Source organism: Propithecus coquereli, unplaced genomic scaffold (genome assembly GCF_000956105.1).
Source record: "Propithecus coquereli isolate 6110/MARCELLA unplaced genomic scaffold, Pcoq_1.0 Scaffold104, whole genome shotgun sequence".
Lineage (NCBI taxonomy): Eukaryota > Metazoa > Chordata > Mammalia > Primates > Indriidae > Propithecus > Propithecus coquereli.
Window position 1 is genome coordinate 4,972,283 of NW_012134303.1, and position 21,350 is coordinate 4,993,632.

General features: G+C 39.9%; 1 protein-coding gene across 1 annotated transcript in view; it reads left to right on the forward strand.

Moving 5' to 3' along the window:
- Positions 1-6,172: 6,172 nt before the first annotated feature.
- The window catches only part of MID2 (midline 2), a 70,164-nt gene continuing 54,986 nt past the window's right edge, over positions 6,173-21,350 (forward strand). Inside the window, exons 1-2 of the mRNA XM_012644795.1 lie at positions 6,173-6,886; positions 20,113-20,208. Coding sequence (XP_012500249.1) covers positions 6,227-6,886; positions 20,113-20,208 — 756 coding nt within the window. The 5' untranslated portion in view covers positions 6,173-6,226. The remainder of the gene's footprint in view (positions 6,887-20,112; positions 20,209-21,350) is intronic.

Below are 21,350 nucleotides of genomic sequence, written 5' to 3' on the forward strand. Positions count from 1 at the left end.
TGGTCTCTAACTCCTGAGATCAAGTGATCTGCCCACCTCGGCCTCCCAGAGTGCTAGGATTACAGGCGTGAGCCACCAAGCCCGGCCCCACATCTCACTTTTATCATTAGCACACTCTCTAACTCTGTATAGATTAGTGATTCAAAACTTTTTGAAGTTGCAACACTCTGACATTGTTTAATTTTTGTCATGCCACTTCCTCCTGCTAAACGTATTTCACGATAATAGGAGTCAAATATTTGTCAGGAGTCATGTATATTTTTTAAGTGAATAAAAATTGGGAGCTAAGAATTTTCTGACACTTGTTGATCATTGGAGATATCCTAGGGTTTTGCAAAACTTAGAGAAGGAATCACTGACCTAGAAAGACGATCAAAAGGAGTAAGCAATCTAATAGAGTTTATAAATACTACATAATTGCACAGTTGGCAGTATAGCATAGTGATTAACTACTTATACTCTGCAGTCAGACAGATTTGAGTTCGAATCTCTTAAAAAACTGAGATATAATTCACATACGATAATATTCACAGTTTTAAAGTGTACAATTCAATGGTTTTTAGTATATGCATAAAGTTGTGCAACCATCACTATTATCTAGTTTCAGAACACTTTCATCCTTCCAAAAAGTCACTCCTCATCCCCCATCCCCCCACACCCCCGCCCCTGGCAACCACTAATCTACCTTCTCTTCCTATGGGTTTGCCTATTCTGGGCATTTCATATAAAAGGAATCTACAATATATGGCCTTTTGTGACTGGCTTCTTTCACTTAGCGTAATGTTTTCAAGGATCATCCATGTTGTAGCATGTATCAGTACTTCATTCCTTTTTATAGCCAAATATTTAATAATACTCCATTGTATGGATATGCCGCATTTTGTTTAACTCTACATTTAACCTTTCGAGGAACTGCCAAACTATTTCCCAAAGCAGCTGCACCGTTTTAAATTCTCACCAGCAATGTATGAGGGCTCCAATTTCTCCACATCCTGACTGATATGCTATTTTCTGGTTTTTGTTTATTTGTTTGGTTTTATTATAGCCATCTTAGTGAGTGTGAAGTAGTGTCTCAATGTGGCTTTGGTTTGCATTTCCCTAATGGCTAATGATGTTGAGCATCTTTTCATGTGCTTATTGGCCATTTGTATATTTTCTTTGGAGAAATGTCTATTCAAATCCTTTGCCCATTTTTCAGTTGGATTATTTGTCTTCTTTATTGTTGAGTTGTAAGAGTTCTGTGTATTTCTAGATACTAGACCCATATCAGATATATGATTTGAAAATAATTTCTCCTATTTTGTCGGTTGTCTTTTCACTTTGTTGATGGTGTTGTTTTGTAGCACTAACAGCATGAAAGTTTTAAATGCATTTTTTTTTTTTTTGAGACAGAGTCTCGCTCTGTTGCCCGGGCTAGAGTACCGTGGCGTCAACCTAGCTCACAGCAACCTCAAACTCCTGGGCTCGAGCAATCCTTCTGCCTCAGCCTCCCGAGTAGCTGGGACTACAGGCATGCATCACAATGCCCAGCTAATTTTTTCTATATATTTTTAGTTGTCCGGCCAAATTCTTTCTATTTTTAGTAAAGACGGGGTCTTGCTCTTGCTCAGGCGGGTCTCGAACTCCTGAGCTCAAACAATCCACCCGCCTTGGCCTCCCAGAGTGTTAGGATTACAGGCGTGAGCTGTGTCCAGCCTAGATGCATTTTTTTTTTTTTTTGGAGATGGGGTTTTGCTCTGTCACCCAGGCTGGAGTGCAGTGGTGCAGTCATATAGTGCACTGCAGCCTTGAACTCCTGGGCTCAAGCGATCCTCCTGCCTCAGCCTCCCAAGTAGCTTGGACTACAGGCATACGCCACATACCAAGCTAATTTTTTTCATATAATTTTTTAGAGACAGTGTCTCGCCATGTTACTCAGGCTTGAACTCCTGTCCTCAATCAATCCTCCCATCTTAGCCTCCTGAGTTGGTGGGATTATAAGCATGAGCCACCGCGGCTGGCTAAAGTTTTAAATTTTGATGAAGTACCATTAATCTATATTTTCTTTGGTTGCTTGTGCCTTTGATATCATCTAGGAAACTGTTGCCTTATTTATGTTCACAAGGATTTTCACCTATCTTTCCTGCTAAGAGTTTTATAGTTTAGGTTATTGATGTGTTTTGAGTTAATTTTTATATATGGTGTGAGATAGGGGTCCAACTTCATCCTTTTGCATGTAGATATCCAGTTTTCCCAGCATCATTTGTTGAAAAGATTTTCCTTTCTCCACTGAATGGTCTTGGAATCATTGTCAAAAATCAGTTGACCATAAATATATGGGTTTATTTCTGGAGTTTTATTCTAAGTTTGATTCTTAGCTTTGCTACTTGCAAACAAGTATGACCTTGGACGAGTTACCCTTTCTTATAATAACAGTACCTAACTTTTAGAGAATTGTTATGAAAATTAAATGATACAATGCATATAAAGGATATTGTAAAGGTGCTTAGATAATCAAGGAGGTAGGGAAAGTGGAGGATAGTTGAAAGGATGCTAAAATATTAGGAGTAACCAGAACAAGGAGGCTTCATCAATGAGAAATGATTGAACACATGTTTGAAGAAGTTGAAAAACATATTCAGTTCCCTAAAATTGGCTAAAACAGGTACTATATGACAATAAAGTCAAATAGCATAGAAACAGTATAGAAAAGTTACTTACAATAAGCAACAGACAGTAACCATCTTATAGTATTCTTTATAGAGCTGAAATCAGTTAAGGTAGGTTATTTTAGAGTACTAATGCTTGAATTTTTTTCTTTCAAGGACCCTTGAGAATCTTTTGAAAGCTTTGGACAATCCTGTCCCCACAAAAATGCATATATGACATACACACAACATTCTGCAGTTCTAGGATGTTCAGAAGTCACTGGTTAAAATTTCTATTTCAGGATGGGCCTGGTGACTCATGCCTGTAATCCTAGCACTTTGAGAGGCCAAGGCGGGAGGATTGCTTGAGGCCAGGAGTTCAAGACCAGCCTGGTCAACATAGAGAGCCCCTGTCTCTACAAAAAAAAAGTTTTTTAAAAAATTAACTGGGCATGGTGGTGTGCACCTGTAGTTCCAGCTACTCAGAAGGCTGAGGCAGGAGGATCGCCTGAACCCAGGAGTTTGAGGTTGCAGTGAAGTATGACGATGCCACTGTACTCCAGCCCAGGCAACAGAGAGTGAGACTCTGTCTCAAAAAAAAAAAAAAAAATCTTATTTTGACCTTATCCAAGGCAATCTTCCTGGTCCATAGCGTACTTTCCCAAGCTTAATTTCATAGTGAGGTTCAAGTGTTACACTGACTGCGAACAAATTTTAGAGCTTCAGGCAAAACAGAAGAGCTTTTCCTCTGTACAGAGAATTTATATGGCACCCTCCTAAGACTTAGGAGAGCTGTGGTACTCTAATTGTTTTTATATAAGTTTCAACACATAATACATGCCTTTCAGCAATATTCCTGACCAACCCAGGTAGCTTCCAACACAGACATTGAGGAATGCAGACATACAGTTCTAGAAGAAGTAGTAGTAGAAGTGCAGCGTGAGGTGGAGATGGGCCTAAAGAAAGAGATATGACCCTGGAAGGTATTCAAAATGAGTTAGACAAATTCAGAGAAACTCAGAGGGACACAGAGAGACAGACAAAAATAGAAGTGGAAACATGCTGTTTAGAAGCCCTCTCCTTAATAGTCAAGGTAAACTTAAGTGAAGGAGTTGAGATGATTGAAACTAAGGTGTAGGGGAAAGAGCAAAGGCATTGGCATTAGACTGACCTGTGCTCTGGTATGTATGTTTCTGGTTGATTAATGACTCTAAGCTCCAATTTCATGACTATAAGATGGATATAGTACCAGTAACTTCCTCACAGGCTTCCTGAAAGAATTTAGTGACATAATGTATAAAGTACCCAGTACTTAACCGAGTACCCAGAAAGCAGGAGGTGCTCAATAAATGCTGGCTCCCTTCTTACTTCTGGTTTAAGGGATGCTTCACTAACAATTATTGAATACAGTACCCAGTTTGTATGAGGCACCATGCTGTGAATAAAACTATGAAATAGTCAATGCCCTCAAGGATCAGGGAGAGTTACCTGGAGATACAGATATGTAAATGAAATAAAACAGAATGTTCTGGAAACCACCAGTGGTTGAAGTGATAGATGTGTAAATGAGAGAACTCCTAGGTTTGTAGGCTTAGATGGTAATATTCACCATATAGGGAAAATCGGAAGAGGAACAGGTATTTTTGTGTGTGTGTGTGTGTGTGTGTGTGTGTGTGTGTGTTTTGTTTTGTTTTGCAGGAGTGAGGATGAGCATAACAAGTTCATTTATGGATATGTTGAATTCGAGCATCTGAGGGATATAGCAAGTGGATCTATCTAAGGCACTATTCCTGCCTTCAGTGAAAATTGGAATCTTTCATCTCTAAAGTCTCTTCCAATTCTAAGATTCAATGAAAAGTGTACATTTTAATTGTTTTACTTTTTCATCTCTATAGATGAATGCTGATAGATGTTATAAGCTACAAAATACTGGCTAACAATTTTCAAGCACTTGTAAATTGTAAAATAAAAATACCACGTCTCACTTTTTTTTAAAAAAAGTTTCTATACAAACACAAACCTACTAAACCAATTGAGAGTGACTGATTTACAAAACGATTCTTTACTTTTATAGCCCAGTTTCCTATTGATTGCCATTAGTTAGTTAGTTCAGTGCACTTAAAAGGTTTGATTTAGAAACAGCTTTTAGTTATACATCTATTGTACTTACACACATGGTACGATTGTATTCAGTATTTATTTATCCTGTGAGATATGTAGATAGCACTGATAAATGACAATATCTGAACAAATATCAATAGCAGAATCAAATTTTCAAGCCCTGCTGAGTGTCCCCAATGACAGTGAGATGATGAATAGAAACCACTCAGAAGCAAAAGATGCCTTTCTCTTCCCTATAAATAGGACTAACATTTTCAGTCAATAAGATGTTTTATATTTTTTCCTTAGTTAAGGCTAACTTAGTTGTGTGTGTGGATTTTAATTAGTGGAAGACACATGGCAGTATGTATGTATGTATTCAGCACAGAAATGCCTGTGGGAGAATAGATAGATTGACCAAGAGGTTAGTTTCTTGTCAGCTGGGGACTTCTTTTATTCTCTGCACGCTAAAATGAAGGTTACCACATCTGAAAATTTTTGGCTGCTTACCTTGCTAATTTCTATCTGGATCTTGATTTGCATCCTGTTATGTTTAGGAAGTATGAAAAGACACATGGGAGGTGAGCTTTATAACAGGCTTGTGCTGCTAGTTCAGCAGGTATTTAATAATAAAAGCAAACTGAAGCCACAAGGTAATATGACTTCATCATTGATCAGCAACTATTGCTGAGTAAGTCAAAAAGTTGAAATCATTCTTCATTTGATTTGATGAAATGAAGGGTTTTCTGTAGGTGAGGGAAGAAAATGAAAACTGTCATCTGTAGTCTCTAGGAATTCAGTTTATTAGAAATAGGATGGAATAGAAATCTCCATGTGTGATAATAGGAAGTAATTCAAGTTTACACTTTGAAGAAGAGCTTATTATTCTGTACCAAGAACTACATTTTTCTAAAGTTCTCTCTTCTTTTTTATGCAGGCTCTCAGAATGGAATCTTTTCAGGAAGTGGAGAGTTAGTTTAAAATATGGCCTTGTTTTCCTCCCACTGGATGTGAAATAGGAGGGGCTCCTATATTTTACCTTGATGTGAAATAAAGAACAATACTGGAGAACAGAGATTGAGAATTTTGCAGAGCCTCAGCCTCATCATAGCCCAGGACAAGAGATGGGGCAGTGTAGAATATGTGAGAGAATGATCCATGCCAATGTTGTGAGCTGGAATGGTAATGTTACTCAGTCAACCAGGATTCAGAGGTAGCCACCGGTTCTATTTATTAGTGCAGGAAAATAAACTCAGGCATTTGTCAAAAACAAGGTTTGAAGGGGGAGAAAGGCTTCCTGATTAATTCCCAAATTACTTTCCTATTGCTCATGCATCCCTGGGGAGCCCAGCATGTAAAGCTTCCATTGGTTAGTGCATAATTACGTTATATCTACTTTTCCTTTAGAAATGCTTAATGACTCTTGCATTGTATTCTTTGCAGGTGAAAGCCCAGCCTCTGTGGTTCTTAATGCCTCAGCAGGATTATTTTCACTAAAGATGGAAACACTGGAGTCTGAATTGACCTGTCCAATCTGCCTAGAGTTGTTTGAAGACCCCCTTCTGCTCCCTTGTGCTCATAGCCTTTGCTTCAGCTGTGCCCATCGCATCTTGCTCTCAAGCTGCAGCTCTGGTGAATCCATTGAACCCATTACTGCTTTCCAGTGTCCTACATGCAGGTATGTTATCTCGCTGAACCACCGGGGCCTGGACGGCCTCAAGAGGAATGTGACCCTGCAGAACATTATTGATCGCTTCCAGAAGGCTTCAGTCAGTGGGCCTAATTCTCCAAGTGAGAGCCGCCGGGAGAGGACTTATAGGCCCAGCACCGCCATGTCTAGTGAGCGAATTGCTTGCCAATTCTGTGAGCAGGACCCACCAAGGGATGCAGTGAAAACATGCATCACCTGTGAGGTCTCCTACTGTGACCGCTGCCTGCGGGCCACACACCCCAACAAGAAACCTTTCACCAGCCACCGCCTGGTGGAACCATTGCCAGACACACATCTTCGAGGGATCACCTGCCTGGACCATGAGAATGAGAAGGTGAACATGTACTGTGTATCTGATGACCAACTGATCTGTGCCTTATGCAAACTGGTGGGTCGTCACCGAGACCATCAGGTCGCATCCCTGAACGATCGATTTGAGAAACTCAAGGTAAGGGATCTGGGGAAATATCCCTCATACAACTTTGTCTCTTAGTATGCAGTTATATAGTTATCAAGTTCCCTAATAAAATGGATCATTTTTCATACATGCCAAATGAGTTAACTCAAGTTGTTCTCATGAGGAATAACCTACTCACCTGCAAGCTCTCACAGGAACCTGTCTCATGTGTTGCATAAGCCTTCTTGCATTCATACACTTCTGGCCAATTCTGGGGGAGTTAGCCCATGGCCTGCCACACCAGTCGTCCATCCAGGGAAAGAGCACCCTCCTCTGTCAGTGATGTAGTGCACGTTACATATCTTAGCTGCCATCTTTCCACCTCTTCTTTTAAGTATGTGAATACCTGTGTAGGTGTACTATAATTAGCATGTGTGCTGATTTGCATATGTATGTATATAGCAATGGGAAGGTGGGGTGTATCTCTGTGGAGGTGGAGGTGGAGGTGTCTAAGTGTATCTATGTAGGTGAGAGATTTTTGTGGAGGACATTAGTGTATGTTTGTGTTTACATACTCAATACACTAAAGAAAAAAATGTTTGGCATTGGCCATTACAAATTGCCATTAAACACTTAACACAGGGCTAATTCTAAGCCTGCCTTTAAAAACAAAACAAAACAAACAAACAAAAAAGAAACTTCAGTGTACCATGAAATCAGAAGGGATGATAAAATATCTGAACTAAAAATTTAAACTGAAGGCAAAAATATTTAATCTAGTATCAAATTTTGTGACAGTGTTCATTGTTATGGGCTATAGACTGAAGCACTTGTTTACAGTTCTTGCCTTAGAAGTTCCTGGTCTCTCATTTGTGTTCAGTGGACAGAGTTTTCTGAAATTATAGAATATTTATGTGCAAGTCTAAGTACCTATTTTTAAACATCTTCCTACTTCACATTCATATTAGCAAATGACAGGTTGAGCAAATTGTTTTATCACCATTGCTTGCCTGCTATGTTGTATAATTTCTCTTAAGAAGGGAGCTACTTAACAGAGATTCCAGAAAAATAAAACATTTAAATGGATAGTGAGATTACTACCCCAAACTAGGGCCTGAGTATATAAATCAAGCTAGAGAAAAGACCCAGATAGGATAAAAGGGGGGCAAAAAGGAAGTGGAGATTTCCTTCCTGCCATACTGTGGAAAACTCGTTGTAAATTATGTAAAAATTACATATGAATGTTGGTGAGGGTAGCAGTACTCAGAATCGAACATGTTTTCTCTTCTGTAATTTGTTGCAAGTAATATTGACAGTAGTCACACTGACAATGGTTTGTGCCTCTTTTTTTTTTGGGGGGGGGGACAGAGTCTCACTCTTTTGCCCGGGCTAGAGTGAGTGCCGTGGCGTCAGCCTAGCTCACAGCAACCTTAAACTCCTGGGCTCAAGTAATCCTCCTGCCTCAGCCTCCCGAGTAGCTGGGACTACAGGCATGCGCCACCATGCCCAGCTAATTTTTTCTATATATGTATTTTTAGTTGTCCAGATCATTTATTTCTATTTTTTAGTAGAGACGGGGTCTCGCTCTTGCTCAGGCTGGTCTCGAACTCCTGAGCTCAAACAATCCGCCCGCCTCGGCCTCCCAGAAAGCTAGGATTACAGGCGTGAGCCACCGCGCCCGGCCAGTTTGTGCCTCTTTTGGCTATTATTTGTATATAATATTTATATATTTGTACAAAATTCAATGTTTATCTTTTGATTTCACTCAAGGTGATTCTATAATTCATATCAAGGCTGCAGAGAGGAATAATCTCATTGACTTCACTTCTTAGGCTCATAATATATTAGTCCTTTGACTTGGTCTAGTTGAAGCCCTACACTTTAAAGTTGTATAAACTGAGACTTTGATAGGTTAAGTGCTTTGGTCAAAGTCACAGAACTGGTTAGTAATAGAAAAGCTGGAACTGTAAATCAGCCTCTAGATTGAGTTAACTCTCCTCTCTACTGTAGCCTACTGCCACTTTGTTTTGGACTTAAGTTTTCCCCATGAAATGTGATTTGAAACTTTATGCTCCAGCAACTGCACATTTCATGGGTCACAGGTGAACGAATGATGGCATCAAGGAAAGGACATATTGTATAAACTTACAGCTTCATAATGGCAAAAGATAGGGTGGCGTTGTAGGAAGAGTGGGGGTTATGGAGAGGATGGAACAATCTCTGCCAAATATTTGCAGGTGTTGGAACTACAATAAGGCATTGGCCTTGAGAAATGTTCCAAACAGAAAAATCTGTATCCATATGTACTGTTGAGATAACAAAAACACTGGATAGAGTAAGCCTGTATCTACAGAACACCAGCTATTTGAAAACATCCGAAAACATGAAAACACTGGATAATTGATTAGATATTTGGCATCATGCAGCTATAGCCCTCATCTCCAGGGATAGATGGAACACAAAATTATTTTTACCAAAAAATACTTTAGTCTGTGACTAATCAGTAATTTTTAGAGAAAGGCTACATTTTGAATAGTTCCCCTTTAATATTCTAGGAAATGTGCAGAAAATTCTGATTATAAATTAAGTGGAAACTATTTTTGCTCATTTTTGGATGGAGAATGGAAACACATGAATCATTCCCAACTGTGTGGTTCGTTATGTTGTCTGGAACATCTTGGACTTCGGGGAGGGAGAGGGAGGTGCTGCTTGTTGGTGTGTATGGTGGGGGCGAGGTCGCTTTGGTTTGGTGTCAAGTGTAAAAAGATATTAATTCTCCACATTAAGCAGAGAGGAAATCTGACTTTTAGTGTCACATATACTCACTTCTTTGGGTTAATTTTGAATTAGAAAAGCATTTAAGATTATCCCCTTAATCTGCTCGATTCTTCCCCAAGGAGAAAGGAGAAAGCTGGCTGGCAGAAGCTATGGGGGAGACTGCCTGATACTTCCCTGGCCCTGAGAAGAGCCCACCAGTCCTGTAGGAGAAGGGGAAGAATGATAGTATATATATCTATATATATCTGGGGGGTTGCCTTTCTGGCCAGTAGCTGATACAGTGTTTATTTTTACTTTTTGGTTCTGGAGCTTCATTGTTGGCATTTGCAAGTACTTTTTATGTACTAACCTTCCTGCTTAGGATTAGTGGCTGCTAATATTTATTTGTTCAATAAAGAATAAAACCATTATGTTATAGATAAAAACTCAGAATAACCAGAAGCTAACCTGTCTTTTTAACATGTACTCAAAATGGATCAGAGGACTTGGAGTACTTAGTATACTTTTATGATCGTATTTAGTTGTCTAGTCTACCTATAGGGTTGAGATGCAGGACACATGTCCTTTGGAAGGCTACCAGTGTTTCAATTATTTCTTCAATTTTGAAGGGTACTTGTGTTTGTAACAGTCATTGAGAGTAAATATTTATTCTCTCCATTGCTGCTCTGTTTTTGCTTGCTAGTCCCAGTATATATCTTAGTTCATGGCATATGTTGCATTTCTATAAAACTGCTTCACATTTTAGAATTTTCATTATCACATGAGTTTCTTCCATTATAAAATATTGATATTATTGTATTAATGAATGTTGGCTTCATAAAAAGAGGTCAAATTTCAGTGGCTGTCTAATACTGACAGAACTCAACTTGATATTCTAAGTCCTGTACAGCTCAGTTCCTGTGCTGCCCATTAATTTTTTCCCCTACTCCTCTCAAACATGCTACCTTCATCTACTGAGGTGAGCCTCCTTCCTAACTGTCTGCTGAACATACTATTCTCTTTTCTGACTCTTAACTTTCACTAGTGCTCTGCTCATGGCCTGCTTAGGAATCCTACCTATTCTTTAGTGCTCCATTCAAACCCCACAAGGCCACTCTAACACACCATAGCTACACCACAAACTCCTTGAGGCCAGATACAATGTCTTTTATTTCTCCAGTATTCTACTCCTTAGCGTCTAGCACACATAGTATTTGCTTAAGAAATCCAAATGAATTCAGTCATAATGGATTTTCAGGAAGTATACCAGTGTTTTTAGCTTCCTTTGGTTCTCATCTTAGAAGATGTAAATCTGGCTTGCCATTATGAATAATTTAAAAGTCTGGAAAAAAAATCTCCCGTGAACTATTGAAAATATTCAAAACCAGAGTGTTAGCAAAAGTATGGCACGTCCAGCATGTCCTTAATTAAAGTGCCTATTCATTTTGATTGCTGGATTTTCCAACTGCCTAACCCTATGGTGACATCTGTGTAAATCAGATGTGATTATTATAATTCTCTTTGAGAGTGATGTCTTCACATTTCCATGCCCACAGCCTGCCAAAAATATAGTTGATGAAAACCAGGGGGAATAGAGGAATTTCCTGAAAGGAATAAACAAGCACATTTTCTTTTTCTCATTACATTTCCACAAATTCATTTCTACATATAATTCTTAAGTGCAGTTACATTTACCTATCAGGGATCTTGTAGTTATAAAATATTACCTGGCACTGGAGTAAGCTTTTTGTCATGGGAAAGTAAAACACACACACACACACACACACACACACACACACACACACACGGCAAGAGACACTGAGACAGAGAGAGCTAAAGATTGCCAGACAAAGAGAAGGGAGATATGAGACTTGGAGAATGTTCAAAGGAAAGCCACAATGAGAGTTAAAAGGTTGGAAAATATGATAGTCTAGAATCTTATCACAGTTGATTACTTGTCCTCCTTCCTACTCAGTCACTCTGTCATCCACCCACCCATTCTCACTCAGCCACCACCTTCTCTCAGTCATTTGTCTACTCATCCACTTGACACCCACTTCTGTCTGCCAAGACAGACCCTCTCAACTTATGTACCAATGGGCATTTGACTATTTCTGAACCAGTATAAATATAAGAGAAAGGGAGAGTAATGTCTTTCTGAGAGACTGGGTTGAGAGAGGGCATCTTTGAATACATAATGTGTGCATCACTATATACGAGTACGTGTATTCCTGCATGAATGAGTGGCTGATAATGACTGTGTGTCTGTGTATCAAAGTGCATCTATAAATGTGTGTCACTGTACGTGAAGATGAGAGAGTGTCTGTGTGAGTTTTCTGATAAGTTGGATAGGAGGGGGCCATGACTGTGAGGCATACTTTCTGTAGCCACCCTAAGGAGAGTTAGAGCCTCAGCAGAACCCTTCCTGAGGCTAGGGATCATTCTAATAAATGAACCAAATCACATATGCTCATGATAAGAAAAATCTTCAGTGGAGACCAGGTTGGGTTACCAGAGGTGAGAGAACAGAAAAAGTTGTTTCTCACTGTCACTCAGGTGCTAAATCACAGTGGCTACATATAATAACAGCAAAGCATTTGCGTCCAGATTTGTGTGCCCTAGGGTGTGATGGTGATGGTGGTGGACATGTGTGTTTTGGGGTGGGCACAGTATCTGCCCATGGGGTTTCTCAGCTAAACCAGCCTTCAATTCATGATCATAAAATAATTTTTGCTTGTAGATCTGGCTTCTCTGTGGTCTCTTGACTGTCCGAGACTTACTCATTACACGTAGTATGTATAAATCTGTACATGTTTCATGTGTGTATGTGGATAAAAATGCATTTTACTCCATCTCTACTCAAACTGTCCTGAGACTCATTTGAACCCCTGTTCTTTTCCCTCCAAGATTTATATTGATTTCTCTGGCTCTGAATTCATTTAGTATTAATGGAACCCTGTTTTGGAAGATGTTTTCTGTTGTTTCTTTGATTTGAGAGCAAGTTTAGCAAGTAGATACTCCTATTATCTGTACGTCTATCTTTCTATTTTTCTTTTGTCCTGAGTCTTCTCATCAACATTTGAAAGGAGCTAGCAATCATTAGTTTGAGAACAATTTATAAAATGTTAACTCAGAGATTATTCTTGGGTGGATGAAAATCCTGTCTGTTATTGTTGAGCAAAGTAACAACAGAAATATAATATAGGTGACGAAAGATTAAGGAAACAAGAATTATTGAACCCAAAGAAATGAAGAAAAGAAAAATAAGATAATGGCTTTCAAGTTCATGAAAGGTTGTTATGATGAGGTAATGCTTTGTTCTTTGTCTTCCCTGAAGATAGAACAGACAATAACTTAAACCATAGCATCAGGGATTTAGACTAGGGATTCATTCATTCATTCATTTAACAGACAATTAATGAACACTCACTTTGTTTATTGAACACTTTGGACATTGTGGTAGGAGCTGGGGACACAGGAAATAAGGCACAGTCCCTGCCCTAAAGGGGCTTTGAGCTTAGTAGGGGAGATAGACAAGTAAATAGAAAATTCCAATTCAGTATGATAAGTGCCACAACAGAGGTTTGCACAGGATGCTCTGAAACACAGAGGAGAGGTCAGGGAGAGGATGGCATTGAGCTCACAAACAGGGAATCATGAATAAATTCGAGTTTGTTATTGTTGTTGTTTGATATGGGGTCTCACTATGTTGCCCAGGCTGGTTTTGAACTCCTAGGCTCAAGTGATTCTCCTGCCTCAGACTCCCAAATAGCTGGGACTATAGACATGAACCACCAGGCCTGGCTCTATGAATGAATTTGTTGGAGAAGAAGGGTCAAACTGGAGAGAGTCAATGAAGAAGAATTTACAGGACTTGGTGAATGACTGTAGTGGTTATAGACAATAGAGAGAAAGTATTAAAAAAGAATTTCTCAGTTGGAGGTGTCTTGAAGAATGGTGGTACTGAGGACAAAAATGCAGGCATTATGAAGGGGTGGCAGTTTTGGTGGGATGCTTTGACTTTAGATTTGAGATTTATGTGATTTGGGGTCTTTCAACATTCACTCATTCAAACACTTATTAGGTTCCAGGCACCAGGATAGGTGTTGGGGTTACAATGATTAAGACACCACAGTCCCAGCCCTGGTGGAACTCCCAGTTTGGTGTAGGGAGACAGACAATTAAGGATAAAGTTACAAGACAGTGTGGTGAGTGCTGTGACAGTGGAAGAGCACAGCAGGTTGTGAGAGAGCACAGGAGGGACATCAAAAGAGAATTTGAGTGGATTTTTGAAGCCCCCTGTCAGGGTTGGGGTCAGGGAAGGAGAGTGATCTAGTCAAGAGAAAAGAGCTTTGTTCAAACATCTGGAGGAGAGAAAGGATGGGGTACTCTCAGAACTGTAAGGGCAGGTATCCTAGAAGGAGTTAATTCGGGCTTTTTTAGTGGCTGAAAGATTGGGGCTAGAGAAATAGATATGGATGTCCTCAGCATGGAGGTAGAGCCGAGTGAGGGTCAAGGATTGAGACTTGCAGCACACTTATGGTCTAGAAACTAGACATGAAGGAATAGCAGATGAAAGAAAGAAGAAGATGTGTAGGAGAGGCAGTAACTGAAGAGGAATAGTACAAGTGGAATACAATCCTGAAGCCTCCAGGAAAGTAGAGTTGGCTTTGGCTCACTATTCTGAGTTATCAAAATAAACACTGGATTTAGGTTTTTAGTACAGGTTTTCTTTTGGAAGGTCCAAATAATAATTTACCCATTTGAGCTAGAGATTTAATCATGCTATGCACCTGAAGAGAGGGGGAAAAAAAGAATGAGGGATGGTTTGGGTAGCATTCCTGAGAGTGGGGGAGGTGTGGGTCCTTGCAGAACCATCTGAAGAGGGATGGCAACTGTTTAACCTGGCTTGAGGGTCTGATTATTCTTTAACAAACCTCAGGTAGAGCAGACCTACATGATATACATCCAGTATGTCACCTGCATCTCATTCTGGGACGTAGCCTGTGTCTATACAACAGCAAATAAATGTTTGCGGAAAGAATAAATTCTGGCATAAGGGTGTGGGCTTCAGTTTGTGTACCAGATGGCGTGTTCTGTTGTTGAAAGGCCATATGTAATTGATACATAAAGTGACAGACTGAAGCAAAAGCAAAGTAAGTATTTTAAGACAAGCAGTTAAAAAAAGAAAGCAGACTGCGACCCCCAAAGTATGTGAAGATTCTGCCTTCTGGCTTTTGGAAGAGCTGGGAACTTGGGTGTGTAGACAGGATGTCAAAAAAGAGCATGTCAAAGAATAGTAATGGGGTCACTGGCTCAGATTATTTTTAAAGACGAAGCTGTCGTCTGTCAATTGGGAAGACTCAGGTTTGGGGTGGATTGGCTTTTCTGCCCTTCTTATCCTCCACTCCTCCGCCCGCCACCCTAAGATTCAGTTCCCACATTGAAACAGTCAAGATCTTGTCTAGGTTTAGATAATGTTCCCCTTGTACATTTTAGAAAGCAAAAGAGACTACAGACATCAATGGCATGTATGACATGTTTCAATAGAACTAACAAAAACTGCACCCCTTTTTAGGCCTTAGTATTTACTGTGTCTGATTGGTGTATGTAGATGTGCTCATATATGTGTGAATACATGTGTCTTCTTGGAGCATGACTAATGGAGATCATGGTCCAGTTTGCCCCATAAGGGTAAAATCTGTCTCACTTTAATGAAGGGCTGGTGTTTCGTTGTATGGCTAGGTTTCTTGAGGGAGCCAATGAAAAAGCTCCCTGAAACAATCTGTGTCTAGAGAAGTAGAAAAGAGCCCAGCAATTATTTGAGAGGGTTAGAGAAGCCATTTCTTTTAATGGGATGCTGTTTGGAAGGAGAATAGCCTGCGACCGGTTTTCTCAGATAGCAAAACATTTTCCTCTTTGGGAAGGGAAAAACAGAACACAAAGAGGCCAAGTCTATACAATACAAATGAAGTGGAACATGGGTAAAAACGGAATCGGTGTAGACTGCCAATTTAGCTAACTCAGGCCTTTTAAAATCTGTTATGCAAGCTAGCCAAATCTTCCTCTCACTTTGTGCCGTTTAGACACATGTACAATTTTGTGAGAGCTAGCATGATGTAGTCATCTGGAGGCGAAGAGGGTCTCACAGTTTCATAAACTAAAATGGCTTCTCTAACCCTCACAAAGGGGAAGCACGGAAGGACCCAGAGGTAACCTCCTGCAGCAGGAAATGGGAGCTTCATCCTGCTCCCCCTGCCAACCTCCTGCCTCACAGCAGATATCTCCATTCCAATCTCCCCTGCCACTTTGGCTCTCTTGCTGTCACAGTTCAACTGTTCTGAGAAAGTTGCACTGACTGGGCTTAGACAGACGGAACCTGGCCGAGTCATTAACTAGATTGCACAAGAGAAGAGCAAAACAAACCAATTTTTCAAAAACGAACAACAACAAAGAGACATGTTTACTTTTACATAAAGAGATTTTATGCATACACAAACGCACACATGTATCCTCTTTCTTTACTCAGCCAGAGTATAGACAAGATAATTACTTGGCCAAATCAATCCAAATCATTCAAACCTAGAGTGGGCCAGAATTTTTAGTTCTAAGTGGTTCGTCAGTACTAAGCATGATAAGGAAGGTTGACTTCCTTAGACTGCCTAATTGTTTCAATTCTCTGCTTCCCTTTGCATATGTTCATTATTGAGAATCAATTCCAATTTGAGAGGAGGCTTTAATTCCTTGTAAATGAATAGCAAGTGAGTAAGTAAATGTTCAGTGTTTTCCTCAAATTATGTCTCGTAATGTAAGAAAACAGTGGCAAAAAGCCATCAACAGATGGTGTTTTCATTAGCCAAAGATTTATTTTTCAAAGCATTTTCATATTAATGAAGTAAAGTTGAAATTAGAGTCATCTTGTCAGTTCTAGTTCTGTGTTGTTAAAATGTGCTAGCATTCTGCAAGTTGCTAAGGGGCCAGAGCAAACTAACCATTTGCCATAATTTTGTGATGGTAACCCAACCAGACCCAAAATTATGTGTTCAGCCCTAATCTTTGTTTTCAGTGGCTTTATAGAAGGCATGAGTCTCAGTTCTGGGCCATAAATGAGGAACACACAGCAGGGATTTTAGTCCTGCTCTGCATGGTGAATTATTTATGAAATATTAGTTTCATGACCAGTGTTGCAACAGGTCACATGCACTTGTTAAAAACTTCCCCCCTGTGGAATCCTATGTTTGAATAGAAATGCATTACAGTTGGAAACATAGATTTCTAATATTATTATCTACTCTGGGTTCATCAATTTACATTATATTTACCTAATATATCAATATATTCATTTGCGATACATGAAATTTCCATTGATCTAGGAATTTGGATCACTCTACTAGAGGAAATCATCAACTGATTGGGTCAATTATCAATTTCCATTCCCTAACTTAAACTAGACTCTTTTATCAAACTATAGCTCTATCATATTCACCTTGCGGCCAAACTTTTGAAGAGGAGTCTAGACTTGCAGCCTCTACTTTGTCACTACCAATGTACTCTTTAACCCTGTATGATTTGGCATCTGCTTCCAAAATCCTGCTGAAACTCCTTTTTCAAAGGTCATCTGTGACCTCTAATTACCAAATCTAGCTGCCTTTTATGAATCCTCATATTTCTTGCACTCTCTGCATATTTGACAGTGACAAATCCTTTCTTGAAACACGTTTCTTTCAATTATCCTCTTAGTTTGGCCCAGACTTGCATTACCAACTGCCTCAAATATTGCAGCCTTCTCCTAACCAGTGTCCCTGCCCTCTGGGGTTTCCTGTTTCTGTCTGCCTTGCATATTGCTGTGACGTTGATCTCTTAAATGCAGCCCTGATTATGCCATTACCTTGCTCAACAGCCTTTGGTAAGCCCCCAATGCTAAAAAAACAAAAGGTACAAACCCCTCGCCTTGGCGTTCAAGAGCTTCATAACAGGGCCTCAATCTTCATTTCCAGCCTTGTCCTCTGCTACTCTGTTGTACCCTCTGTTCCAGCCAAACTAAACTACTGTTCTTGAACATGCCATATACTTTATTCCTTTTTACTTACACTCACTCTGTTCCTTGTGCCTGGAACACCCTGCCCCCCTCCTTCTCTGACTATTAATTTCTATTTATGCTTCAAGACTCATCTTAATTTTATCTTCTCTTTATCTGTGAAGTCACTGCACCTTGAAGACAATAGGTGCTCAATACATTTTTGTATTAAATCTCTGAACAGCGTGCCATATTTTTTTTCTCATTTCCCCGACATCAATCTAGTTTAGAGATCATGCCCAAGTCATTGGTTGCTACCCTTTTTCCTTCTTTCCTCCACTTATCCTTGCTAAGAAGGCCAAAAATTGAGATAGTAGTGGGATTAAAGAAGGTCAGGGGAGAAATTGTGCCCCCAAGCCAAAAAAAAAAAAAAGGAATAAATGGTGAAAAATGTCTTCCATAGGAGCAAAGCCAAAGAAATCAAGGGAGATCTGGCAAGAAGGGAGGCAAGGGTTAAGCTTGTCCTCATAATCTAGTTTAAGAACAAGTCAAATCAGGCAACCCAGACTAGAAACACATCTATCTATCTATGTGAGTATATCCTCTGGGATATATTCATGGGAATAGTGCCAAGGATATTAAGCAGCCACAGCTACTTAGTAGACAGGACAGGAGCCAAATACACAAGTCCTCTCTCTTCCTCCATGTCTCCCCTCTCCCTCTTGTCCCCCCATCTACTTTTTCTAAAGCATGAACTTTGAACTACAAACCATAGGAACCATGGAGACGGCAATTAAACAATGAACACGACTAAGGGAAGGAATGCTAGCAGAATAAGGGCCAAGATGTGGGGGTATTACATTTGGAACAGACTTTATGGGATGTTAGGATGGTGGGTGAGAGAGTAGAAATTGGGGCAGGTCCTGGAGGAGAAGCAGCTACCAGAACTGAAGATTTGGGAATGGGGAGGAATATAAAAAAGCCTATAATCAATCTAGAGTGAAATAACATTCTATTGTTCACATAAGGAATGGGGAGAGAGTAGCTTGCTCAATTCAAAATATGCTACAGTTCCGAGTACTTTTGTAATCACATCATATTCAGCAGAAATGCAAAGTGCTCCTAATAGGTACCTAAAAGAATCTATGTACCAGTAAGCAATGGCTGTCAGGTTTTGCGTTTTGAAGCCTGGCATCTCTGTGGGCGATGCCTCAGTACCAAAGAAAGCTGTGAGAGACAATGCTAGATTTTTTTTTTTTGGGACAGAGTCTCACTCTCTGTTGCCTGGGCTAGAGTGCCGTGGTGTCAGCCTAGCTCACAGCAACCTCAAACTCCTGGGCTCAAGCGATCCTCCTGCCTCAGCCTCCCGAGCAGCTGGGACTACAGGCATGCGCCACCATGTCCAGCTAATTTTTTCTCTCTATATATTTTTAGTTGTCGATTAAGTTCTTTCTATTTTTAGTAGAGACGGGGTCTCGCTCTTGCTCAGGCTGGTCTCGAACTCCTGAGCTCAAACAATCCGCCCCCCTCAGCCTCCCAGAGTGCTAGGATTACAGGCGTGAGCCACCGCGCCCAGCCTCAATGCTAGATTTTGATGAATCCCACACTCAAAATACTACCTCTTTTTTTTTTTCTGAAGGAGCCATAAATATAAAATGTTATGAAGAAAAAGACAAAAAAAAAAAATTCCTGGACACTGGGGCAAAACTGTGACTGAGGGCTAGAGACCTGGGTTCCAGTCCTAACTTTGCCACATACTAATTATATGACTGTGCAAAACACATTAACCCCACTCTGAAGCTCAGTTCTCTCACCAGTAAAATGCTGGCATCTCCTACTTTGTGAGGTTGTTATGATTTTTAAACAATATATATGAAATTGCCTGGTGTAGTATCTGGCAATCTTTCAATAATGACAGACGGTCCCTGACTTACAATGGTTCAACTTACCAGTTTTTCGACTTTATTATGGTGCAAATGTGATAGGCATTCAGTACGCTTCTTGACTTATGATGGGATTACATTCTTGATTTATGATGGGGTTATACCCATTGTAAGTTGAAAATGGCTTAAGTTGAAGATGCATTTTCAGGTTTATGGGGACGTAACTGCTTTGTAAGTCGAGTGGCATCTGTATAGTTTTCTTAGTCTACTCACGTGTAAAAGAGAAAAATACCTGGATTACTATGAGGGAAAAATGAGATATTGCCTATGAAATACTTGGAAAAGTTAAAAATGGTATAGAAAACATAAGATTGCTTTAATGCCAATCAATTCCTACATCCACAAAGTCATGAATGTAATCTTTTTCCTTGTAATGAGCAAATATACGGCATTATTAATCAGCACCTAGAATAGTGCTTGGCCCAAAGCAGGTGCACAATGAATCTTTGAAATATTTGTCTACTGACTGACTGATGTTCACATGACACTGGTTCTCGAGCTCATTGTTCTTTTTTCTCTTCTTCCCTCTTTCCCTCTGGCTTCACACTCTGCGATGACAGCAAACCCTGGAGATGAACCTCACCAACCTGGTTAAGCGCAACAGTGAACTAGAAAATCAAATGGCCAAACTAATACAGATCTGCCAGCAGGTTGAGGTATGTAACAGAAACATTTGTGATTCTTTCAGAGGACCTGGATCGGGTGATCCTTTGGGGAACTTCAGTTTTGTTGAAGTGTAGCTCAGTCATTTGGAGTGAAGGACTGAACGGTAGTTCTAGGAAGTCTCATTCCTTTAAGATACTTGTTCCAAAAGAAGTGACAGATATCTATGGTTAAGAAAAAATAGGTTGTGATGATGGATTGGGGGAACAACAGTCCAAGGGACAATTCCTTTCTCTTTCCAAACAGTAGGCTGTGTGAGAATCAGACATGAAGTACATTTCTTCCTTCATAAAACTGGACACTATCAGTCCTTAAAGAGATTATTGGGGTGTCATAGGGAATCCTGGGTCCTTGGGGGTAGGGTGAATTTCATTCAGTGCAATATTGTTTCTGTAACAATATTATCAGGACTGCTTCTCCTCTTCCTAGCCTCCCCTCCTTTCCTCCCCTGCCCATGGTCCTAGTTATACCACGCACCTTACCTGGTCCTCACTCATCACCTCTCCACTTATTCTTGGCATCAACAAATGATATCTGTCTTAAAGTTGTCTGTGAATTATAAGATGCTGTATGAGTGTGAGATTTTAAAAAAATCATTACCTACATCAAATCTTAGGGCAGAGCTTATAAGAGAAGTTGACCTCTTCTTCAGTGGACATAATAAAAGAAAGATGTTATTTCTCTTTCTTTCTCAAGAGCATGAAACTTCAGTTGCAGCATTTGGTTCTGTGTTGATTTTGTTGAAGACCTGATGGCAGGGCTTCAAGTGTACACAAGATTGGGCAAAATATTATAGTATTACTGATGGGTAGTGCTTGGATAAAAATGCTTCAGTTATATTTAGAGCCTAATAGTCTAGTTCTAATCTTGTATGATAGATAAATGTAACAGTTCAGAGTTCATTTTATTTTAAATGATAAAATAATTTTATGAAGATCTCACATCTTAATCCTATCAGAAGATTCCTATTTAAGATGCAGTGGAGGCTGGGCACGGTGGCTCACGCCTGTAATCCTAACACTCTGGAAAGCTGAGGCGGGAGGATTGCTCGAGGTCAGGAGTTCGAGCCCAGCCTGAGCAAGAGTGAGACCCCATCTCTACTAAAAAAAAAAAATAGAAAGAAATTAGCTGGACA